The following is a 27121-nucleotide window of genomic DNA, read 5'->3' as shown; positions in this document are numbered from 1 at the left end:
AAGACTAAATAGAGACCACAGAAATTAAACGCATCATGTAAAAAAAATACTCAGTAAATGAGTATTAAATATGCTTTACATCACTGGAAGTAATATATGCATTTATGATATTTGTGTTCTTCATTTTGCAACTATACTCTCTTGTTAATTTTGAAACTATACTCTCTTGTTAATTTGTTATGTTTTAGATGAAACACTTGCAGGCACATTAAAGACTACAAATCACAGACACAGTTTCTGATCAGGCGGTGAGTTGAACAGCCATAAACAAACAGACGGAGGACCAGTAAGGCGCGTGAGAGCACTCAGCAGACCGAGGCGGAGGGACAGGGGGACAGCTGGAGAAGTGACGAGGCGGTTCCCATGTCTGGGTTAATATTTACCCTGAGGACGAGCTCCTCCTGGCCCCGCGGCTGTCTGTGCAGGCTGGGCGGACTGCTGCTGCCGCCGCTCCCCCGGAACAACTCCACTGTGATGGTGAGTGAGCCGCTTAACAGTCAGTTAGCATTAGCCTCTGAAGTAGAGCATCTTATTAATGTACAAACCACGCTTAGGTTCTGAAAGTATGAGCGTGTCATTTCACGAGGTTTGTCAAATAGTGTGCAATGTAACTCTGAATCGCAAGTGACAACCTCTGTAAACATCCGTTAGCCAGACTTCCTCAATAAACTTCTAATTTTAACTCATAAAGACCCAAACATCCAGGATCGACCAAAATCATCTACTGATGTAAAATGTTTAATAACTTCTGAACCACTAAACCTATTAATAAGTTTAAATAATTGGTGTAAAAATACAGTTTGTCGTCTTTTCATGCTCATGAGATGTGATCCATTTGGACGTTCAGAGGCTCTGTTATGAACGTGAAAACACCGTCATCTTCCACAACATTGTTTCACCAGTAAATCCCATGGAGTTGGATCAATGACAGTGGATGGAGACACTTGGTTTATGTTCAGTTGATGATATTTTTGCTGAAAAATTCAATTTTTCTTCAGTTTCCTTTGTTTTTGATATAATAACCCTCAACTTTAATCTGAGCTTTTATGAACATGAGTAGTAATTTAAATATAGGAAAATAACTGATTTTCACAGAAAAAAGACAATTAAAGAAGTTAAAAGTACAATTAATGGTGATAAATCACTTAGGAAAGGTTGAATATAGAGGGAAAACTCATTTAGGACCTGCCACAAAAGTAGCGCTGGGTCTTCGAGTTAATGTTTAATTGCACATTTCTACGACGACACAAGTTACACACCAAATTTGTGTTTCCCGAGTTGGATGTCGTGGTCTTCAATTCGGAGGACTAAAATTAAGTTATACACCTACATTTTGTAGTTTTATTTAGTATTTTGACGTCATTCCTTCTGTTTATTTCGTCAGTCTTTGCTTCGGTTTGATCACATTCGTAGTTTAATAAGTTTGGATTGTAAGTGATGTCTTGTTTTGTTTTTTATGTTGTAGCTGAATTAAGTGTCCCCATTCCCTATACGAACACATTTTGTTATTGATTTGATCCATTTTTAAGTGATCCAGATGAAATGTAGCTTAAGGAACAGTTATTAAATTCAGATGCATGTGAATATCCCAGCAATATGACCAAAGGTCATTTACACAATATAACTCCTACAAGAGCTTTCCTTTAGTGTGCGTTGTAATAAGGCAAAGATCAGCACCAGGTTAGCACCGATTGCTGGTGTTAGACTGCCACCTTGCGGACAGAGTCATGTTGGCTGCACATCACAGGAAAAACTGAATCGGTGTTTGAATTGGATAAGTGAACTGTTTGACATTTTATATTTATGTATTTGTTCCCTCTGTCACCATTTCAACATCAGTAACAAACATGTCAAGAAAACCCAACGCTGCACTTAACATTTGTACAGCTTTTCAGGTGGAGACAGTAGATGATAGAAGCCTGTTTGTTGTGTGTTTGTCTGCAGTCATCAGATGCTCACTGGCTCTCTCCAGCTGACCGGGAGCAGGTGCTGATGGAGCTCAGATCCATGGGCTGGGTGCAGGTGGAGGACCGTGATGCTGTCTTCAAAGAACTCCACTTTAAAACCTTTAATCAGGTGTGTCATGATGTTAGTGTACAGTACTGTGCAATAGTGTGAGGCTAATAGTAGTTTGGTTGGTAGAGTAAAGTACTAATGGCCACACATAAGCATTTCTCAGTCTCTGTGTTAAGATACAATTTTATAGATCTGGATCTAGATATATGGGGAGTATGTATAGCATTAACCTATAAAGACCCAGTGCTACTTTTATGACAGTGCTCAAATAAATTTTTCTTTATATTTAACTTTCCTTAAGGGATTTATCACATTTATTGTAATATTATCATCTTTTTTTTTTAGTTTTTCAATTTAAATCATGCATTTTTCTATATTTAATTCACTGATCATGTAGATATTCATTGAATCTCAGAGTAAATCCAAAGGTTATAATATAAAACAGAGAAAACTGAAGAAAAAGTGACTTTCAGTAAAGATATAATTTACTGAACATAAAAACTAGTGTGTCCATCCCCTGTCATTTATCAAACTCCATAGATTTTACTGGTGAATCAATATTGTAGAAGATGACTGTGTTTCCACGTACACTATGGAGCCTCTGAATGTCCAAATGGGTCATATCTGATGACCATGAAAAAATGAAAAACTGCATTTTACACCAATTTTTAAAAAATGATTTATATATTGATAGGATTGATGGATCAACAGGTGTTTAACATTTTAGATCAGTAGATGCTTTTGGTCAGTAGTGGGTGTTTGGGTCTTTAAACAAAAGTTTCAGAGATGAAACAGCTTAAAATATTAAACCAGAGTAATAGTATTGAGTGTGACCTCCCTTTGCACTTAACATGTTTTTAACCCTTTTGTTCAGGCAATATGAGATTGATTCATTCATTTTCTGATGTATTATACCAGGTTTCATTCAGCACATGTCAGATGTTTCTAAGTGTTTGTTCTGCTTCTTGTCATAGGGTCAGGGGTCACACTAAATAGTTAACCATTACAACCCATTTATTTTACGTGCGTCTTTTATGGCTGTGTACATACTTCCTGTATTTACTTGTTGTGTCTGAAGAAAAGAGGGTGAGAAATAAATTTCTATGCTCATTTCAACCCTGCAAAAACAACAAAGCTAAAGGTGGCTTAAGACTTTTGCACAGTACTATAAATCTCAGCCAAGTTGGTTACATACAGTTGAGACAGTTTTGCAAAGTATGGTTAATTTGTCACTTATTCTGATTATGTTTTTACCAATTACATTTATGCCTTGCTCACTCTAATATAGATACTTTGCAAAACATTTTTTTCTACATTTGGGCCTCTCATCCACATATAAAAAGTATGTTATGTCATGAAAATGAAGACTTGTCTGAATACACCTTCTAAAATGACTAGTCATTTTGGGGTTTTGGTTTATGTGTATCAATGTGGGCAACAGGTGAACGTTAAATTTTGCAGTAAACTTGTGAGTTTCTTTTTTCCTCTCACAAACTAATTGATGAGGATTTGCATGGACAGAATGTGTTTGCATCTTCCCCTTCTGAGTTCATCGACACTGCGCAGACTGCAGTCGCCCATCTCAATAATGGTTGTTATCTTAGAAATTGTTGTATCTCAGAAATTAATGTAATAATTTACAATATTAAGAAGTAATGAATTATTGTGAAATAAAATAACCCAAAATCCAATTAGAGCTTAGTGAAGCCTTTATACATTTTGCTCTTTTGAAAAAGGGCAACCTACAGTAGGAGTGTTTCAGTTTATATCAGTACACCTATTCAACTTGAAAGACCATGGTAAATACAGATTGGGTTGTTTGGTCTTCTTATTTTACATTTAGCTTAAGATTTTTTTTGGAGTTTTCCTGATCTTTGTCCTTCTACAAAAGCACAACTAGCACATTTGTGTATGAATTGTCCCCCAAACAGCAGTTGCTGTAGTGTAGTCGGCATCATTTTCACCTTACATGAGAAAAGTCCCCCAGTGCTTTTAAAGGTACTATATGTAAACATCAGTGCTGTGTAGTAGGTATTGCTTAAAGAGCTTAAAAATGAATGTCATAATCTGCAATATAAAGAGGAACTTTCAGTTTGACATTTTACTTTTTTAAAATAATGTTCACCTTTACAGGACTTGTGTTCAGTTTATGTCAATACACAGGACATAATCTCACAGTAAAGTTCTGTTTTATATAACGAAGCAAAAAAAGTTTTCATAATCCTCTACATAATGTGTTATTGTCATATTTCAGTGCTTAATGTGTTGTCTAATCTTCATATTTTATTTATCTTACTTTTTGCTTTAGCCTTCATGGTTTTCTACTCTTCTCATGTCCTAATAATCTAAAGTAGCTCATGGTTCATTTATTTTGTACGAACTGACCCTTCAAGCTCCTGTATCTGTTTCCGTAGTGTAGTGGTTATCATGTTTACCTCCCATGTGAAAGGTCCACTGTGTTAAGACTAATGGAAAAACACAGCAAATCTCATATTTAGAGTCTAAAACACTTGTATAGTAGCTATTACTTAAATAGATTACAAATGACAGTAGTAATTTACACTATGACGAAGAGGGAATGAATTTGTGTGAAACAAAAAATACTTGTCCAAAAACTCACTTATCAACATAAGAACCTGCACATCTGAGATAATAAATGAACAGATAAATGATTTATCTCCAGATTTTAAATGTCTTTAAGTCACTTTCATGATCTGCAAAGTCTTACTTATATGTGAATTAAAATTAGAAATTGTAAAGATGTGATAGAAATTAGAAAAGATGGAAAAAATTGAGCAGCTCCTATTGACCTAAAAATATTAGTCATACATTTGTGTTCTTAGTAACAATAAATTTTAATTGAGGCTTGAATAAACAGTATGTGTAGCATGCTTGTGTTGTTAATGCCTTTTGACAATCTGTTTCCCTTGTGTAATGGACTGTACTTTGTGGACTGCATTATTATTTATTTTAACACAACAACAGACTGGTGGGGGTCACAACAAGTCAGATGATACCACAGAAACTGATACTAACTATTTAAATGAGAGTAAAAAACTCTAAAATGCGGGTAGAGGTTTCTTTCTCTTTGCCTTAGCTTGACTGCAGCCCAAGGCCACTTAGTGGACTTCCTCTAATCCTGCCGTTAGTTGTTTTAGCCCCTAAAATAGTCCGTTTTTACACTTCCCCGCGTTTGAAGTCGCAAGGCAGCTGCTGACCTCCCCCATCTGCTCCTCCTGGCTCTAAAGCCTCTCCTCTTACCCCAACACGTCAGGCTGCATTACCCTGAGGCACACCAGGCGGCCAGTTGGCAGCAATTGGGGTTTCGATCAGAACGATTTCTTTCACAAACAATCAAATTGGTTAAAATGTTTCATCTGGTTCACAAACCACTAACAGCCCCATCATTCCTTCTGGTAGATGTGCTTTTCTGTCTGTTGGTTTTTGTTTTTTTCTTTTCAGTCATTGCCACCCTCCCTTCCCAATCACTGCCTCTGTGTCCTTGTGTCTCATTCTCAGTTTGTGCCCCATGTTATTGGGGGAATGAGCTCATGTTGTTCCAATTTGACATCCTGGCAACTCTCTCCATCTGCATCCTTTTTCCTCTTGTCTTTTAGTCTTGCTCCAGCCACCCCTCCATTCTCAGATGTATTTTTCACGAAATCCCAAGCTCATTTTTCATTGCCATCCTTAAAAGAGGCTTTTACAAGAGGAGAATGGAGATGAGGAGTGACACGCTGGATGATTTCCATTCACCACTTATCTCCGAGTGATATGCTTGAGGAAATCAGATCCCCAAGAGTTTATAATGAGAATAACAAATCCCCTTCTTTGAGAGTTGAAAAACATCCCTGTTGTGGTCTGTAGAGGGCAGTAGAGCTGTACCCTTGGACACAAAGCTACAGCGGCATTGTGCTGAAGTGGAGCTGTATACATGGAGGCATGGTGCCACTTACATCTCCAAATTAACTAAAAAAGAACATGACAGCTGGACTTGCTCCTGTAGAGTTTATTTTTCTGTGATTACAGCAAGTGGAAAGTGCTATGATGCTGTTGAAACCCTCTCAATAATCTATCTGTGGCATGTGGGTATATAGTGTGTAGTTAGTGGCAGTAGTCTGAGAGGTAATGGAGTTATTTTCCTTGTCAAGTCCAGTAGTATTTAATCAGGTTTGAGAGGTGAAATCCTCTTTCTGGAGTTGCTTTGGTCAGTGAGAATCCCTGCAATCATATTTGGAAACATCTGTGTATATGTATATGTATATGTGTTTGTGTGTGTGTGTGTGTGTGTGTCTTTAATACTGTAAAGTCTGGTTTTGAATTGCGCAAGTTTTTTAAAAAGTTGCAGTCACTGGTATTGTTTACACATCAAGCTTTATGTTTTGTTTGTTTACAGATGACCATCTGCTTTTCATTTCACCACATGCAGTGGGAGCATTCATGCGACACACATAGAATGCCCTGAAATGCAGTTTATGTGGGAGAGGTGAGCTGTCCATTTTCAGCTGTTTGGTTGTGTTAGCTGAGGTTGACAATGATGGCATCCATCTTTCTCTGCAAATATCCAGTCATTCAGAGATGGAAAAGAGTCACCCAAAAACTGTGTTCTGAATGGAAACTGGTTGCCACAAAAAAGTTTTTTTTATGTTTCTGTAAACCATGGGTAATCTAAATATCTCTGAATCAAAAATACATTTCATATCAACATTTCTGGATTATCGATGAATCAAAATTTTGAAATATTTGAAAAGTCATTACATTAATGGATCTGATTGGTGTCATGTCTTAAATAATATATCTATCACGCGGTTTCTGGGGCCATCAGGTATACAGGTCTACTGCTGATGGTTCAGTGTTTCTCTTATTCAGGGGTGCACATGAGAACATTCTGAACTCAATAGTAACCAATTTAATTCATACTCATTAATATTCTAGGTTAATGCATAAGCTGTGCACAGCAATCTTTTCAGGTTTCCAGCATGTTTTTAGTGGGAGACAACTGTTGTCTAGACTAGAGACAATGTAAAGCAGATGATGAAGCTGTGGATGTAGCAGTGTAACAGGTACTAAAAATGAGTCTTTTTACAGCCTGCTATACTTTTGTGTATTCCATGCCTGTAGTAGGTGGTTTGTGTGTTTGAATTTGGCTGAAGTCACTGCTGTTCGCTGCTGTATGAAATAATTATTATTTTTTTTAAACCGTGATGTCTGATTATCACATTATATTTATCTACATTAGGGCTTGACTCATTTTCATTTGCCAGCTAAATACACTGGAGATGCCACAGTACTGATGTAACACAAACTCCTGCTGGTTACAGTGGACTGCGTCTTTCAAATCAATATAAGCTTAAAAATACTCTCATATTTACCACTTGTAATGCTAGAAACAAACCATGATTCAAACATCCTGTAAAATACTGTGTTTTTCCTGGTTTATGGTTCTTTTAAAATGTATGTGTGTCTGTGTAAGTGAACTGAAAGCTTTACAATTTTACAATCATAAAATAGGGATGTACAAAATAGCTCACTTGTGTATTGTGATGTTTTGTAATATTGCATATACAGTACAAGGACACACTATTTGTTACTGTAACATATTGTAATTTTAACTGTGAAAGATTTTGTGTATTACATACAATAGTAAGTAAGTAAGTAAGTGTCTCTGCTTTAACCTTAAGTGTGAAGCAGTGTCCAACCATTGCGATTTCAACAAATATGACAGGTTAGGGTTAGTTGATCTGGACAGAACATCATACAATAATCTTTTCATGTATGAACTGAATCATAATTTTCTCACCTATTTTAAAATGTAGGTGAGTTATGACAAGTTTTCCTCTACTTTTCTGTAGTTTATGGAAGCCTAGGTTGTGAATGATGGCTTTTTTTCATTGTATCTGAATACAAATAATTTTAGACCAATATTAGTACAGTATTGACAATATCTGTCTGAAGTTAAGCCACAAGTCCATATTTTCCTGTACATGCAGCTGCAGTGTTTCTATTAATTACCCACACTGTGGGAGACTAATTTGTCCCACTGGAGTTTTATAATGGATCAAAAAGCAACTTTAATGCTATAAACCCATAGGTTAGTGCAACGCCAGTGTGCAATACTCTCTGTAAAATACTGTAATTACGCAAATAAATGGGCTATTTAGAACCTGTTAACTGAGTAGGAAAATTTTGACAGCACTGTTATTTTTAAGACAAGATATGTATGGTCCCTCTGAAAAGTGGATCATATGACAAATTAAGATCTAAGATTATGAGATCGCCCAGCCTTGTAACAGATATAATCATTGTGCGTAAAATCCTGCTGCAAAAAACAAAAAACAAAAAACAAAGGAATATGACATACTGGGGACAAAGAACACACCACAACTGTGGTTCACCACAGACAAAAGCTGCATTACCAGCAAAAGGAAAGAGTTGGCTCATGTAGAAAAAGACCAAGGCGGCTGCTGTGATTTCTGAGGAGAGAGTGCTGCTGTGTTCAGATGACTCCCACAGCTCCCTGTACTCGGTTCTCTGAAGCTGATCCCCTCCAACCCCTTTTATATTCAGTCAGGGGGTTCTTTACCAAAGCTCTTCCAGCCTCTGCCTCTTGTTATGGGCCTTGCTCTGCTTGTGTTGAATAAGTTGTCCTATAACTAAACTGAGCCACTGAGTAAACCGAACTCGCTATCCTCTTACTGCTCACCAACACACAGTAGACATGCACGTGGAGTTAGACAGATGAATTACTTTACTTCAAGGTCTGAACACAATCAAAATGCATTCCAGGACATATTTGGTGGTTTGGGATGCATATGTTCACATTCTTGCAGCACTCTGAACTATCCTGGGATGTATTGAATGAATGGATAATCAGCTGATTTGCATCATGTGGACACTAACAGTGTCATAATAATTTCTTTTAAAGATGTCTGAACAGGTTCTCAGAAATGAAGATGTAAAGTCAGGTTGAACCACCCCCTGTGCCAGCCACTGTTGGTGATAGGAACCAAAAATGTCGTATGCCAAAACAAAAAAACAACATATGCAAAATAAACATTTCAGCTCCAACAGCCGGCTTTAATTGCATGTGTCAAAAGCAATTATTTTGCTCTAGCATCTCCTCCTTTCCTAATTTGGATAGTAGTATTACTACCAGGGTACTGACATACCCTTTTTTTTATATCACTGATGATTTCTCTCTGTCAGCAGCATCTGAGTTTTTGTTGTCACTCTTTCATTTTGCTGGTTCTTCTATCCTGTCCATGTTGTTCGCTCCTCCGCTCCTCCACCAAAATTCACAACAAACAAATATTTAAATTTATCAATTGGTTGCACAGGTAAAGTATGCTCACCCAGTCAGCACCAAGAGCCAGACCTTTCTTTTTGCTAATTCCAGTTTGTCTTGTTATCCCAGTTTTGTAGACTTTCTCAGCTACATAAAGGGTGTGAGGAGGCAACCAACTAACTTTAAAGAGCTGCTAGCCTCCAATTTTGGTGTTCTAAGACATGTGTTTAAAAGAAATCTGGGAAAAACATTGAAAACTTGCATATTTTGTAGAACTAAAGTGTTCAAAAAAATGAAAACAATTTTAACAGGTACTAAATTTCCAAAAAAACCTTCAGTTCACTCCAAGCTCCATATGTGTCCATAACAGTTTAAAGCACCCATATCGGTACTTATATGAGTGCGCTTTCACAGGATTTGAAGTTTTTATCATTAGATAATTGATAAGGCTGGAAGTACTTAAAGTCATCAATAAATACCAATAGTTTTCATACATTGGTTCAGGCTCACTATCAAGACCAGTGTTCTGCTGCACATTTAATCTATCTAACTAGTGAAGTCTAAGATCCTGCAAGTTATTTTAACTTGTCCATTTACCTGTGAGCTTGTTAGGCCATTTTTTTATGAGTTGAGTTAAAAGGCATCCCCATTTATGGCTCACCATTTGGCAAAAAACTGGACAAATTTTCCTTTTTTTTTATGTATTATAACAGCTTAATAATGATTTACAAGGTGTTTACAGACTAATCATAGCCATTTGAGAATCCTTTTATAAGAGAAGTGTTATTGTAAAGTGGTACCTACATACTCGATGTAATTGACCCAACAAACACTCACACTGTATCCCTTTCTCAGAGTGAGAGACTGGTTAATCGGCTCAGTGGTGTTCAGTTCCCACCTCCGTCTCCAAAAAGGGAACTTTTCCTGGGAACTAAAGGCATCCCACCTTCATCTCACATTGTGGAAATGACTGGAGGGGAGCCATGAGGTGTGGCGCCCAAGCGGAGGTGGTTAGATAATCTGGCTATCAGTCCTTGGGTAAGCCAAGATGGCCCTGACGTCTACTGTCTTTTCATGAGCCCAATGTCTTTTTAAGCCTTGGCTGGTAACCCTGCAGTTAATGAGGGGTTTGCATGAGTTGGCTTTAATGCTGTGCTTGAGCATTACATGACACTCTTTACATAAATAGGAGCTGACGTGTGTGAACATTTGTAACAGGGGACATTAGTCACTTAATGAGTGATCACGGGGTGGAAGGGCATGCATTACCTTTGTCAGAGTATCAAGTTAAAGATCTTCAACTTTAAGGGCCTTAATTTTAAAAGATTAATATTGCTGATGTTACACATGCTCAGCAGAGCTCTTTCAACTATATGACAGAGCCTCATCTTGGCAGCGCTGCCTCATATTTTTTTAATATTTTGCGTTAAGTTACAACTTTAGCGGGCACCCTTGTTGGCCAGCTGGAAGCCTCTGAAGAGCTGTTTGGGGAAAGAAGAAAAATGAGACATAAGAGGTGTGGTCATCATCATCACCACCACCACCACCACTGTGCAATTCACAACGTTCTTGCCTTTCACTGCGGAGGAGCAAAGGTTTTCCAGGGAGCTGACGCTGATGGGGGTGATGATTGGGTTCCCAGGGTAATCACGGGATAGTCATGGTGGTGTTTAAAGGAGAAGAGTGGCTGCAAAGCAAGAATTCCTGTCTGCATCCATGTACGTGCACGCATACTGAGGAGGTTTGCATTTGCACATAGCATTCTCAAGTGCATGTGTGTATACCTAGAGTAGGCACAATCTGCATGCACTTAGTCCTGGCAAGGCAAAGCAGGCGTTTCTAAGCCCTGGATGGCGTGGCGGTGGAAAACTGATCTGTAAATAACAGACACATGTGTTTGAAACTGAGTCCTGTATTCCAGCCCACGGCCGCAATGAGAGAGAGAACACCACTCCGTTCCACGTCAAATTGTCTCATCCAGTGTTGTATGACAATCATGCTGTAATAGCACCAAAATGGCTCCTCAAAATGTGGGAGGGGGAGGAGGGGGTAAAGGGGCATAGCAGGGGTCTGTTGAGGGGTGGTTATGATTATTTGAGATGGGGGCCTGCGTAATGTCATGTCAAATTATCGGTGTTTGACAGCTACAGCTTGTTGGAGAAAGCTGGCTGGCTGAAAAGCATGGATAGCTGACCTGCTGGCTGGAGAAGTGTGGCCCGGACAATACGAACAAGCCAAACAAAGTATTTTGAGAAGAGTCCTTGACCTCTGTTGACATAAGGCCTCAGCTGGGACTTGAAGCTCGGGTTTATTTTCATATTTTCCCCCAAGTGGAGGGCGTTGAGGTGACCCCCGCCAGTGATAGACACACATAGCACCAAACACTTCTTTAGCATTGTGTCCATCCGCTCTCCTTACCACCCCCAAGGGACCACCACCCGTGAGAGAAGGGAGATGTGGGGCATGACTTTTCAGGCCTTTTCAACATTTCAGGACATTCAACTCCAGTCCATTTGTATTGGGAGATTACCGCTGCCTGTGCTTTTTCTCTCCATCATTTCTACCTTCCTGAGAGCTTTTTTTTCTTTGTCAGGTTTCATGTTCCATATATATAACTTGTCATCTTCTGTTTCACATTCATTACATTTTGCTCTGTGGTTCATCGCACATCAGTGAAGTAAAAATAGGGATCTGTACGTTTTTGTGAAGTGTGACATTTCTCTTGGTAAAAGCTGTGGGGCCCATGTATTGTTCAGAACTTTCAAGTTTGGCTAATGAGCTGTAGCAGGGTCAATTTGACTGATTGAAATAAAAAACACATTTATTTAGACACTAATGCAGCATTTGTTCCTAATCAGTGGCAAACTTGATCATGCCATGAGCCGGCATTTCAGAAAAATACATTTCTTGAAACTGATTTGAAGTGACCATTTTTTTTCCAGACTGGAAGTTCCTCCAACATATGAAATCTATAGAAATGTATACTACATATGTGTGTGCAGATGTTTGTAGTTGTGGACCTGCGGTAATGTCACTGACTACACTGTTGTTGTGATAGTATTATTTCTGGAGTGGTGTGACCCAGTTGGCGGCTGTGTGGTGTAAAACAGATCCTCCCTGTATTAAAGAGGGAAGAACACCCATTATACTCACATGCTGACAAGGCCAAAACACTGAAATCGCTCCATCTCCAGAAATAAAGTGATTCACAAGTGAAAATGATCCAATCAAGTTCCTTTTTTTACACTTATGTATGTAGTTTGGCCAATAAAAGCATAAACCATTTGGACTCCTCACAAAAGTCCTTATATGGAGCCAAGATATTTAATGGTTAGAGTAGAACCAGGCCAGTGTTACGCTTGTGAGGCCAATTATAGTTGAGAATTTACAAACTGAAAAAATTAAGGTTCTGTCAATTGTCTAAAAATGAATTAACAGTCTTAAGTAAGGCTGGAGTGATGGAGTGAAAAAAAAGTTGAGTTCTTGCAGGGCAACAAAGACTTTGTAGAGCAGATGCTAATCACAAGTATGTCAATGCAACTTTCCACTGCATATAATACTAGTACATTTACACTTGGAACAAGGTAGTGAAAGAAACCATACTAAAAACTGTCCAGAGTAATTTATAGCACAGTATAAGTAACACAGTGACTAATTAGGCCTGCACAAAAAATGTGTGTGTCCTCAGGACCCACATTTATAAAAATGTCTTATAATATGATTATCCTGGACCGATAACATACAGCAAGCTGGTCAGCACTGTTGTGTCACAGCAAGAACGTTGTGGCTTCGAATTTACTGAGAACAGGTCCCTTCCCCACGTTCTATGAGTTTCTTGTGGATCCTCCGGTTTCTTCACCCAGCAAAAAAGAAAACCATGTATTTTAGGTTATTTCTGCTATCAGTGCTCTTGATCTGAGTACTGGTTTAGACTTAGAGTTGGTCTTCTGGGGCCCACTCACTTTACTGGGTTAGCCCCAATGTGTCTTTTATCATTAACAGAACAGAAATAAATGAAATAATGGACCATAGAATACTGTCAATGACCAATCAAAATCAAGTATTTGGAAATAAAACTACGATTAAATCATGAATATAAAAAGCATCTGAAATGTAGGTTTCACCAACCTTAGTTTTTCTTATAAAGGTATTTCACAGCAATAATGAAATTTGCTGACTCTGAGATTGAACATTAACACTAACTAGTAATGTCAGTGAGTTAACATGTATTGTTAGCCAAACATACAGTTTCTCTATCAAAATACTGTTCTTTTAAAGACTTTTCTTTTCATACAATGGACAATACATGGACAATGACTTTTCATTCCCGGTGTTCTTTTTTCCTCAACTAAATATTTTTTGACAACTAATCAACTAACTGAGATGAGTCATAGGTTAATAAAACAAATGTACTAGCATGGTCCTATAATTTAGCACAAATGCAAAATGACAAAACATAAAAAAAAAATACATTAATTGACTAAACAAATTGTTAGTTGCAGGCCTGACTTTTGCCCCAGGCTATAAAGTAAGTTCTTGAAATGGGACTATGTGCAGGATCCCTTAAGTGTTCACACAAAAACCTTTTAGCTGTCACTCAGTGTTCCTGCACATTAGCCTGAGCTCTGCCCTGGGAAGAAGACATGTTTGGACAACACCTGGCATGACAGGCTGCTTAACCATCTCCATTAGAACCAATGAGAGCTGAGAAAACACAGACCGCCTTGTTCCCCAAATTGGTGCCAGTGGGGTCAAGTTGCAGGAATATGCCAATTACTTAAATTGATCAGGAGGCTGTTTCCTTGATAACCAATTTGATCGAGCTGCTGATCGTGTTACACGTGACTTACTGCATTGGCACCAAGGAGGACGTCTCCAAAATTGGTTACAATGTAATAAAAAGGCTCAACTCAATTTCCTGCACAAGAGTAATTCTGTTTCGTCATGTCAGGTGGCGGTCGGTGCTGCAGCCACAGCCTGTAAACAATGGCATTTCAGTTGATTTAATTACGCAGGGAGGAAGTATTTAGGGGCTTAATTGAGATTGCAGTGGGAAATTGCTCTGAAATAGGTCTACCTGATTTTTTTTTCCTCCTCTTTTCACAGTGGGCATGACGAGGGATTTCACTCTCTTCTTTGCCAATAATTAGAATAACCCTAATCACTCCCTGGATGGCCTCTGATTGGAGGGAGACGTATGCTGAACGTGAAATATGGTGAAATATGAAGAGTGTGTTTGTGTGTGTGCATGCTCTCTGGTCTAGATGTGGGTGAGGGAGGGTGTACACAGATATCCAGGAGAGTTTTTTGTATGCGCAGAAACAGTCTTATGCTCCTCTGTGCCTCAGATGGCAGCATTGTTCCTTGGGCTACAGGTATCTCCAGCTACATGCATGTTAGACGCTTTTTTTTAACCTCAGCTTTTTAATGTGATCTTTCAGTAAAAAATGAATCATTCCACGTTTTTTAAAATGCTGAACTTGATTCTTTAAAGTACTGTTTTTTGCTACTGATCTTTTTTTATGTGAGATCCTGATGACAGTGAGTTTTAATGATTACATTTTGGCTCTTATAGGTCAAACATTAAGGTCAGGAAAAATTCATAGGAAATTTGTATACCTGTCTCTGTAATTCTACTTTAATACACAGATAATATCAAGCTTTAATACAACAAAAATGGAGACCTTGAGAGACCTTGAACAGTCACGGTCTCTCAAGATTTTAGGAATATATTTCTCTCAAATTTTAGCTCATGCATAATGATACATGATGATATTTTGCACAATGTAAAATAAAACCTGAAGTGAAATGCCCTGCATTTCTCTAAGCATGGTGGAAATGTCACCAAAGGTTATTTAGTTGCCTTGGTAGGTTTTTGCACTCTTTTGCCTCCTAGTTAAATCTGCAGGAGCCGAAGTCAAAAGGTGGAAATTCCATGACTGGTAAATACACTCCTTCCTTCTGCACCTCTCTCATCTGTCCAAATAAAAACAATAACTATAAGGATGGATGATCTTGCATTGTTTCACGTTCTTGTGGAAAAATTAAGCCACAATTACAGCAGACGGTAGTTAGAGCCATTGGTCATGAATGCAACCTTTTTACCTGTATGCAAACATACTAGCAGCCAAACCCTCCCATCATGAGAGTTTTTTTAAAGCCTGAAAAAAAAAGCCCTGTTAACTGTGTTAAATTTGTCTTTCCGCTACATAAATGCAGACTGCTGTGAATGGTTAAAAATGAGAAGATTCTTCTGATGTGGTGCATTCTTTATGAAATACATTTTCATATAATACTTCTTTAAAATTGCAAAATATGGCCTTGTTTACAGTATCACAGTCAATCCTAATCATTGTCATCCGACTCTTGCCATGTAGGCTAAGTGGCATTTATTATGTATATTATCATGATATTGCGTCACAAAAAATAATTAGAGGCTGTTTTTTTGAGTTTGTGTTGTAGGAAAATGGCAGCTTTATTCTTGTGGTTGAGAGAAGAAGTTCCAGAGAATAATAATCAAATATCCACATATTTTCTTCCTTTATGGTTTACACTTTGATGTTTTTGTTATAGCTGGTCAGCTGGTTGTTGTTCAAGTGTGTAACCATAAAGAACACATGGATCAGTGCAGGTAATGCCACATTATCTTTTCAAAATGAGAGTACACACTAAATTGAGGTGGTTGTGGCTCAGGAGCTAAAGCAGGTCATCAGAGGGTTGGCAGTTCAAATCCTGCTCCGTCCTGGTCATGTGCCGTTATGTCCATGTGCCTTGCCTCCAGTATCACTCACACTACTGTATGAATGTGAGTGAGTGTTCGATGTTTCCATCAATCTGTGCCAGGGCCACTATTGATACAGATGTAGTTTACCACCACCAGTGTGTGACTATTGAGGGATTGAATAATGGATTTAATGCAAAGAAATAATAATAGATATAAAATAAATAATTTGTAACTTTCTGTAAAATCAATTTTTAAAATTGTTTTCAATGCTGCGTACATATTTCTATGATTTCCGTGTACGTCTTGATACAGGGACTGAGAAACTTTTTTCACAGGAGGCTTTTCAAATCGACTTTGCAATTAAATGTGTCATCATTTCTCTTCATTACAGGCATTCGGCTTCATGTCACGAGTTGCTCTACAGGCAGAGAAGATGAACCATCACCCAGAGTGGTTCAATGTTTACAATAAGGTAATGACCTTCTTCCCAGTGTTGGTTGTGGTATCATTTACAGTTATGTATTTGTTTTTTGTTTATTACAAAAATCAGTTATCCCAACTATGTGTTTAAGTTGCTGATATAGTTACAGTGCTACAGTTGGTTGGCTTGTAACAAATTAAAGACACATCAAGACATGTTTTCATGTCAAACAGTCTCAGCACTGAAAACACACAGCTTGTTGGAGTGACAAGCAGAATTTTTAAAAAAGGAAAAGGCAGTAGCTTCATGCTGTAATCCCATTGTTTTTGTTGTGAAAAGCTCTGTGAGTGTAGCCCCCATATTCTCACACACACACTCTCACTCGGCCTCAGAAATAAAGTAGTGCTTGATATGACAAAGCCAGTCTCTGAAAATCTCACAGCATTAAGTTGTAGCCACTGAGTTACTGTGTGGTGGAGCGAGCTGCTCGGAGAGGAATGCTGCTCCTAATCCACTCTTTATTAAAGTGGCTGTTGAACGGTGCTACAGGTCTCTGGGCCCCCACAGCACTTTCCACCAGACACTTACACATAAATCCCACACTGACTGAGGTTCAGCCTCAACAAAATAGATGCTATATGCTGAGCCACTGCTAATATTCTGTTAATATTCCATCAGGTATTATACTGTTTTCTTGGCGGCCTCTATGAAGTTGATAGTTTTCTAAACATTCTTGTGGGGCACAGCTGAACTACAGGAAGTAACTACATCATTGAATCAATAGGTGGCTGCATGAATTAGTGTATATCACAAGTCACACCAAAGATAAGGACAGGATGTTATATCAGTGCTTAAAAATATTATCCATAGAATCACATCCATGATCTGAATCACACTGTTCTCACCTCCTATAAAATGCAAGTGAATTACAACTAGGGGTGTAACAGTACAGAAAAATTTTGGTTCGGTATGTTCTTGGTACAGGGGACTTAGGTTTGATACATTTTCGATACGTTTTTGGTACAGTGAAGGAGACCAGTGTGTGTGTGTGTGTGTGTGTGTGTGTGTGTGTGGGGGGGAGGTGATAGGGGTGGTGCGCTCCATAACTACAGAAAACCGAAAGTGAAACTTAACATGCTTCAAACATCCTACCTGGCTTCTGTGCCTCTGTTATACTCACTGTTGTCATGCCCTTATCGGCGCCCCAGCCTCAGAATAGATTGTTTAGTTGAGGTTTTTTTTTTTGCAGCAGTGCTGAGAATTCAGCAGTGGTGCCATGCTGCTGCTGAATGTATATAGGGGAAACCCTGCACATGGGTTCTGCTTGCAGTCCCTCTGCTTATACAGTTTGCGTTTCACTTCAAGGTTTGTGTAGAAACTTAAGGCGAGTGTTTGCGTTCTTCACATAGGCTACATGTATTTGTTCGGTACACTTCCGTATTGTATCGAAAGCCCCAAACCAAAAGGGTTCAGTACAAACAAGTGCACTGTTACACCCCTAGTGACAACCAAAGTAACTTTTCCTCTAGTTTTCTCTGGTGGTTGTGTGTGATGGTTGTTTGTTGTTGTGTCTAGACAAGAAACTCTGGCATTATTAAAATGTTGACAATATGTAGATGAAGTGAACAGAAGTCCACATTTTCCTCTACATATGAGTGCAGTGTTTCTATTAACTACCTAGACTCTGGCAGGCTAATTTGTGCCAACAGAGTTTGATCATGAATCCAAAGTGTGATTACACTCCACCTAGGGCTGCATGAGCCACATGCCTCCAGGCCATGCGCCTGCGGGCTACTGTAGGCTCCTCCTCCTATCTGTGAGAGCGGTCTTTCACAGAAGTCCATGTAATGACCACGGATCTGTGATGGGCCCGTAATAGGGATACCAGTGTAAGCTGTGGTTTCACGCACAGATCCCCCAATTCAAATATAACTGCATAGGCATCAGTCAGCTTACATTGTCCTGAACAGATCTGTACCGTACCGTTTTCTTCCAATCTGGGTCCAGGTCCAGGTCACAGGGGCAGCAGCCTCAGCCTCAGCAGAGTAGCCAAGACAGCCCTCTCCCTAGCCACATCCACCAGCTCTGGGGGAATCTCACGGCGTTCCCATGCCAGCCCAGAGAACTAATCCCTCCAGCTTGTTCTGGGTCGGTCTCCTTCACGCACGGATCCCCCAATTTAAATTTAACTGCATGGGGATCACTCATATTATGTGGTCCATTCTCACGCACACGAACACGTGACTGATGCCTGTCACTGACTTTCATTGGTATAACTTCTGTGGGCCCATCACGTGATACCATCACAGATTTGAGGTAGGGAGCAGTGCCTTGCATTGTGGGCTGCTCACAAAAATGACATGCTGACTTCTGTTGTCTTTTGTAGTTTTACCCAAAAATCGAAATCGAAAATCGAGTTTTTAGAGGAAAAAATTGGGATTTTATGTGTGGCCAAAATCGTGGAGCCCTAACTCCACCATAACTCTAAATTATTTATGTCAACCAGACACATTACACTGTGGAGTTCAGAAATCATATCTTTACAGATTCTTCAGGATTATTTCTTCAGCAGCAGCAAAACAAAATGTTGCAGAAACCACAAGTTATTGAGGACTAAACCCTAACACTTCAGTGCAGTCAGAAGCTAAAGTGTTGCAGTAATGGACTGAAATAAACTCACTAACCTAGCATAATGACAATAACTACAAACTGCAAACCTATTTGTTAGTGCAAGACACTCTGTAAAATACTGTAATTACACTAATAAACAGGCCATTTATAATTAATGTTTGGTAGTAGGAAAGTTTTGACAGCACTGCTATTAATTTTTTAATGATATCTGTATGATCCCTCTGAAAGCTAGATCATATGACAGATTAGGATAAGCACAGTCCTCACCATGACCATAATAGTAACAGTACCCCAAACCTGAAACAATGGCTATGTGAACTGAATAAAATTACAACAAGAATTGCAAGCAGTTCATCACATGGTCCAAGGATTTCCATGCAATAGACGGCTTGTCTTGTTTGTCAAGTTAAGTACTCATAGACCCATTAACGCAAAGTTTTGATATCAGAAAACATATACACTGTGGCAAAATTAACACCCACTCTACATCAGATGTGGTTAAATTATGAGTTTAGTGGATAAATAATTTTAGTCACTATACATTTTTTGTGTGACTTCAGTGATGTTTTGGGAGAATTTGAATTTCCCCCCTTGGTGGATCAGTAAAGTATATCTTATCTTAGACTAAAACAAGACATTTTTAAGTGCCAGGGCTTGACTCAATGGTCACCCCTGCTGACTGCTTTTCTGTTGACTTTCATGCTGCAGCTTTGCTGGTTAGATTAGCTTTCTTTCCACAAATTGAAATAAACTGAATACATTGGTTCCTCTGTCACTGATACCTGATCCAGCTGTATCCCTATCCCATGAACACACCAGGATGAAGAGATTGTAAGAGCTCCAACAGACTGTTTTTCCAATGCAGACCAAGTTTCTGACAGCAGCTGCTCATGGCTGTTTAGCCGTCAGTTTAGGCTGTTCAACCAGCTCTATGTAGCTGATTTGCTGAATGATGAGTCATGAGTCTGAGAGACGTTTTATCAAAAGGTTCAGTATAAAAGTTGAAGATTTGATGTTATCTGTTAATGCATACTAACAACTTGAGATAATTTTAGTCAAATACAATGATCTGCTAAATCACTGCCCTTTTTGACCTTTTGACCTGGGATATATCTATAGAAGCCACACTTTCCAGTTCACAAGAAGAGCCACAGAGCCCTGAATCTCCTTGGACTAATTTGATAAAAGAGCAACAAAAACCACAGTCGTGTAACTTGCGAACAGTGTGTGAGTTTCCAAAGAATAGTTTGTCCCTAAATTTGTCTCTCTCAGCCAAAAATCCACAGAAATGTTATAGACAAGAAAAAAAAATATGGTTGGCATATTTTGTGTAATTTACAACTGAGCAAAAAAAAATATGGCCCTGGCCTACAGGCTACATATGCAGCTATAACAAACATGTGGATTTAAAGGATTTGAATGTGTCATTCAAGTGTTAACAAAATATAATTATGTAGGAATATAAGAATCCCAACAAAATCAGTTCCTAAATCACTGGTGATTGTCCTGCTAAATATAACTGCATTTGAAGTTATGCATTATTCTAAGCACAGCTTGTGTGTCCATGCAGGTCCAGATTACACTGACTACACATGACTGTGGAGGACTGTCAAAGAGGGATGTCAAAATGGCCAAGTTTATCGACAAAATTTCACTTTCTATGTAATATGTAATGCTTTTTGTTCCCATGAGAAAGTTGGATTGATATTTGCCTTTTTTTTCTAATTTCACTGCTTTCAGTCAATGACTTTGCTTTGTCAACAACTGTGAGTTATATTCTGTTTGCATTTTGTAGAAGCTTTCTGAAAAAAAATAAAGCTTTGATTTTGTTAAATGTTATTGCATCTGTAATTGATTGAATTACCTGCACTGACCTGACCCTTAAATTCAGTTTGACACTTGAATAAATGAAGCTTTAAAAAAAAAAAAACCTGACTTTGCGGTTCAGAATCAGTATTCCTTCACTCACTGATTGTGGCAGATTTAATCTCTTTTTGTGTATCGTGGTTTTCTTGTTTTCAGCAGTATTTATTTTCACACATGGAATTGGGAACAGAGTAATTATGTTGCAATAGTCTGTCTGGTACTTGCCAAGGATCCAGAGGATATTCTTTCTTCCTGTCGGTCCTTCATCAGACCACATGTTCTGCTTTTGGCCCTGAAAAGTAGAGCAAAAATTAGGAAGGGGTCAAAGTCAGTAGAAAGGGGATTTATTTGAGTTACAATTTGGTAAAGGATGAGTCAGATGGGGCTGCTGTGTGTGCATCGTTCCTTCACCTTTTAAAAGACCGCGCCACAATAGCAGAAAACCGTGTAGTTGGAACCAAATCACTGTATCCATACTGTAGATATACTTCAGTAGGCTATTTCTCTTGTCTTGTTCTGTATACCAATTTTTTTTTTAGCAGTAAAGTCCATATATGATGATTTCCTGCAGCATAAATTTGGTCCTTTTAGCCTTATGAGTTAGGGTCAGCGATGGGGTTAATGCTTTCACACCTACCTCATTTAGTCTGGACATTTGGATAATTCCATCTAAACCAGATTTTCAAATGTGAAACCACCCCTGGATCACAGTGCAGAACAAACAGCTGCTCTTAAGTCTGACCAAAAGAGGTGGTCTTTGGTCCAGATCATATTAAGCCATGGTCTGGTTCATTTACTGTCTGAAAACAATTTGGAGGGTTCAGTTCAGACTTTCCCATCACTCATAGAAAGTTAGATAGGGTAAACAAAAGAAGATGCAAGATACACAAAAAGAGAAAATGGTAAACAAGAGCCAAATGAACAGTCTGTCAAACACCGGTCTAGCAACCAATCATTATCAAATACAGGGAATCACACATATAGGCTTAAGTTAACTTAATCGACGGTGAAATGGACAAAACTGAAATATTTTGTCTTAACTAAAAATATCTTTTGCAACAATGAGCCTGTTTACATGACCATAAAAATCAGATAACTGGAAGTAATCAGATAATTGTAATAATCAGATTTGACACATTTACATGCACTCAAGAAACGTGATCATCGACAAACCCCGGTTTAGATGCTCCAGTCCATTATTCCTTTCAGAATATGTACAGATATAGTGATGGTAGACTCAAACTTCCTGTGATTGACTTCCACTCACATTTGGCTATGTAACTTCTGTTTTCTATGATTTTTTTTGTTGTTGTTTTTACACATGCAAAGATGTCAGAACAAAGTAAATCAGACTAATATAGCATAGTATTAATTAATTGTATACATGCATTGCATTGTAGACATCAAAATATTGAGGAGAAATCCTGGTGTGTTAATCCGATTTCTCATAATCAGATTACTGCTGTTAATGGAGTATTTTGGATTATCCTGTTTACATGATCCCTTGAATAATCAGATAATTCCAGAAATCAGATAATGATCCGAGAATCAGTGTGCATGTAAACGAGCTCAGTGTTAATGTAAACAGATGTACACCAGTACAACACCAACATCACACAAGCAAAATGTGAAAAATATTCACATTGAACCTTTAATAAATCACTGAAACCATTCATTTCCTCCCGATTCCTTAATCATTTAGCCAACCACTTACTTTACCCACCCTCCTCAACTCTGTGAATAAACAGGGGTGATTCTCTGAGTGACCATATGACCATTGGTACAAGGCTGAGCTGAGGCAGACGAGACCAGATGTAGCCCCTTCTGATAATTGGCCTCAGCTGAGGGCCAGAAGCGGCAGGCGGCCCAAGCCAGCCCTCCCATTAGTGAACTCCCTGGATTCTGGCTCCTTAATCTGTTTTCAGCTTCACCTACTAATTCTGCACCGCCAGCAGTCCAGTTTGTGCACACACTCACTCACAAGAACAAGGAGTCAGACAGGGGAGGGAATGGGGAAGAAAGGGGGAGGGGGTGGCAGAGGTGGATGGGAGTAAATGGAAAACAAAGACAGTGGACAGAAATAGAGTTGAGAATAGATGAGGCAGACAGGACAGGTGGAGAGGGTTAACGCTGCCTTTTTTGCTCTCTTTTTTTGATTATACCTTAAGATGGAAAAACAATAATTCTCCCCAGCATAAATGTCTAGTGACCCTGGGAGCAACAGAAGAGGAAACAGACTGGAGTGAGTTGGACGAGAGAGGGTTTTCTGGGCTTTTACCAAGAGGCAGCTGTGCATGATAGCAGCCCATATTTCTCCTCTGGTTTGTGACATGTAGTTTCACCCCCAGACCATGTGGGGATGACAAGACTGGACAGTGTGAGGTGGGGGACCAGTAGTTGTAGCAAGGCACTGGCAAATAACGATAACAAGGTCATAGACTTGGTTTAAGTCTTCTTCATGATGTCTCCAGGGCAAGAGCACAGGCCAGCCTCTAACATACTGGCTCTTCTGTTGTGAGTTTTTGCTGTAGACTGACTGCTGATAGTAATCACAGTGAGCGCTTTGTGCCAAAAAAGCAACTGGAAGCTTAACATTTGCAGAGACATTTGTATGGCATTTGTTATTTGATCAAATGTACTTTTTTCCCCATGAGGCTACTGGACGATGTCAGACTGTTCTCATCTGTGTGAATGGAAACACATTGTTGTCTGTTTTGCTGATAAATGACTGTTTCACGCTGTCCTCTTCCATTTACAGGACAAGTTGTCATTAAGGGAAAGGAAAGCACATTTTATCTGGGATATAAGGGGATCCATGTAATGGATGTCTGAGTTAGTGAAGCATTAGCAACAGAGAAACTTCATAACACAGACATCCATCACAGTGCCATGAAAAAACTGTTCAAGACTTCTGAAAAATGCCTGTTTTCTACTTAGTAAAAATGTATGTTTAGACAGGCTGATTACAGGGTGGGGAAGCAAAATTTACAATGAACATTTAGTTGTTTTTTCTCAGCAGGCACTACGTCAATTGTTTTGAAACCAAACATATATTGATGTCATAATCATACCTAACACTATTATCCATACCTTTTCAGAAACTTTTGCCCATATGAGTAATCAGGAAAGCAAACGTCAAAGAGTGTGTGATTTGCTGAATGCACTCGTCACACCAAAGGAGATTTCAAAAATAGTTGGAGAGTCCATAAAGACTGTTTATAGTGGAAAGAAGAGAATGACTATGAGCAAAACTATTACGAGAAAGTCTGGAAGTGGAGGAAGCAACAAAAAATGTACCAAAGCTTTTATTAAAGCTCTCAAATCCAAAATCCTAAAGGATCCAACCAAATCCATGAGAAAAATGGCAACTGAACTTGAGGTAGACAACAAGACCGTTAGAAATGCAGTAAAATATGATTTGAAGATTTAAATTCTCATAACTTTCAATAAACTAATTGGTCATACACTGTCTTTCAATCCCTGCCTCAAAATATTGCAAATATTGCTTCCCCACCCTGTAGTTTATAAATGGCTATAACATTAAGAGGTTAGAATATTTATTTGTCACTTTATTGGAGAGATAAATTACTCGTTTCACAGTCAGTCAAAGAATACATGCCCCCAAAATACCTAAATACAATGGAAAGTGTAAAGCTATTCCTTTGGTTTCGACAAATCTCACTAAAAGAATATTACAGTTCTAAGACGTTGACCGGGTTATATTAATACTGACATCTAGGGACCGAAGTTAGTAAATATGTCAGACCTGTTTTTAACTTAATTTCATGCAGCATGGTACTGCACTTCCGGTCAACTGAGCAAAATGATTGTGAGACTACTGTATTCCAAAATTACAAATATTTCCTAAAATATTGGTCCATTCAACTTGCCGAGATATTTAATGTGGAGATGGGATTATTCCCCAACAGTTGGTACCAAATTGGCCAGTTAAAAATGCCTCAGTTTCTCAGAACTGTGCCGACACACACACACACACACACACACACACACACACACACACACACACACACACACACACACACACACACACACACACACACACATGCTCTGAGACCTTCCAGTATTATGATATAGCTTCTTCCGTAATGCCACATCTGCTCCTCTATGTATTGAGGTGTCCATTTTCTTTTTGTAATGCCATGCAATATTAAAACATACATCAGACTGAACTGTGAGTGGTGACAGCTTGATTCATTGTGTTCATGATGTTTTTGGGTTGGCATTCATCTCATTCTTGAAAAATTCTGATTTAAATATGCCAGATCTCTTGTTTCAATATTCTGTTGGTTGGCATTTACAATTTCTTTTGAAATCATTGATTACATATTTTGCTTTCCTCTTCTTTCAAATGTTGTCAACACTGGACACTACCAGAATTAGAATTACATATCTTTTATTTTGCTACTTAGAGTGAAGGAAGTGTTTTAAACAAGATGAAAGTTTTAGCCATGTTTAGTAATTTAACAATATTATTTGTGTGTTTTATCAGAATCATAATACAGTTGCTGGGAAAAAAATACATTGGCATGTGCAATACCTCTACCAATAGGATTCAAGCAGTGGATGAACTTCATATACAACATCATATACTATGTTTTCTGATGGCACATGCAAGCTTGTAATAGAAGGTGGCAAGTTCATATTAATAGCAAAGGCTGCAAGTACAGTTAGCTAACATTGACTTTCAAGTTGGATGTGTAACCCAGATGAGGTCGACATCAGTTACCTAATGTTGCACTTCAGAGCAGCTTTTCAAGAATGGCAGAATGATGGCAACAGCATGAAGATATTTCGGTTATTGTAATTTATTCAGACTCAGACTAAGCTTTATTGTCATTTGATCAATGGTATGATAGAATGAAATGTAGTTACCCAGGTCTCGCTTTTGTATATATAAAATATAAAATGGAATATACAAAAGGTAAGTAAGGTAGAATAAAAACTACCGTAAAATATGTCCAAAAAAAAAATCATTTGTATTCTTTTTGCACAGTATGCAGCTACAATATCATTTAAGAAACAAACCAAAAATTTTACTTATCATTACTCATTTTCCACTGAATCAGCTTTTCAGTTTTAGAGATCTCAACGCATCTGGGCCAATTAGACAGCGGTCCAATCCATCATTGTGTCTGTTTTACACTTTTGTGATGTAAAGTATTATTTTACATACATACATACTGTATATACATACATACATACATACATACATACATACATACATACATGTAAGTATTTTTACAGTGATTTTAAAATACAAAACAAGTATTTTAATACAAAATGTGAGATTTGATACATAAAGAAAATGGTTGTCAACTTGTAGTTCAAGGAGAGCAGCAGCAGCAAAAGGGCAAAAGGTAAGGCTTAGCGTTTCTGCTTTTCTGTGTAAAGGTATCACTGCTGCAGCCTAGGGGTTTGGACGAGTGGAGATGTCAGATCATTGGCTCTTTTTTAAATAAATAAAGTGTGTTCCTTCGTACAGTAGTCTTTGTTCTTTATTCAGCCACCCACAACTCCCTTTGGTGTGTTTTAATCACAGACACACTCAGAACTCGGCAGTGATGTTACTGCAGCTCGATTCAGCACTGTCACTAATCCCAAAATGACAGTCACGTGTCAACTTTGTCAGAATTACTGTGGTGCAGAGGCTCTCAGCGATTAATTGTATCATTTTCTCAGGACACATATAATTATAGTAATTCATGCTATTGTACTTGGGCTTGCAACAGCATGTACTTATTGACCAAATGATTTTTTTTCCCCCTTGCATGTGATCCAGTCTTTTGTAATAAATCTCTCGCTCCATAAATCAGAGTGATGAGCTAGAGATTTATTACAGTGGTAAGGCATACATTTACAAAGACAACAATTGGGTTCTGCCTAATTTGAATTGAAAGTCAGTATAGTTACCAGAATCTAGATTTCTGTATTGCCATTGTAGAAAATGAAAGACATTTTGAAGCAGCATAGAAATAAGACACATCAGCCATATTCACATGTTTTTCCACTGATGTTCATCTGAGAAAGACTGTTGTTGAAGGACCTGTTGTTAGAAACAGCAAGTTGCTGTTACACAAGTTACTGGTTTGGAATATTTATTTATAACATTAATGAAAGGCATAATAAAACAGTAAAGGTGCAGTGACAGGCAGAAAGC

The 27121-nt window shown here is 38.4% G+C and overlaps 1 protein-coding gene across 1 annotated transcript; it reads left to right on the top strand.

The window, feature by feature from the left end:
• Positions 1 to 260: 260 nt before the first annotated feature.
• On the top strand, positions 261 to 20916 carry LOC115433419 (pterin-4-alpha-carbinolamine dehydratase 2). The gene is made up of 4 exons (XM_030154811.1): positions 261 to 477; positions 1945 to 2076; positions 16417 to 16497; positions 20648 to 20916. The coding sequence occupies exons 1-4, from the start codon at positions 364 to 366 to the stop codon at positions 20741 to 20743; spliced, it is 423 nt and encodes a 140-aa protein (XP_030010671.1). The 5' UTR covers positions 261 to 363; the 3' UTR covers positions 20744 to 20916.
• Positions 20917 to 27121: the final 6205 nt, after the last annotated feature.

The sequence above is a fragment of the Sphaeramia orbicularis genome, chromosome 14 (assembly GCF_902148855.1).
Source record: "Sphaeramia orbicularis chromosome 14, fSphaOr1.1, whole genome shotgun sequence".
Taxonomy (NCBI): domain Eukaryota; kingdom Metazoa; phylum Chordata; class Actinopteri; order Kurtiformes; family Apogonidae; genus Sphaeramia; species Sphaeramia orbicularis.
This window is presented reverse-complemented; position numbering and strand designations above follow the sequence as displayed.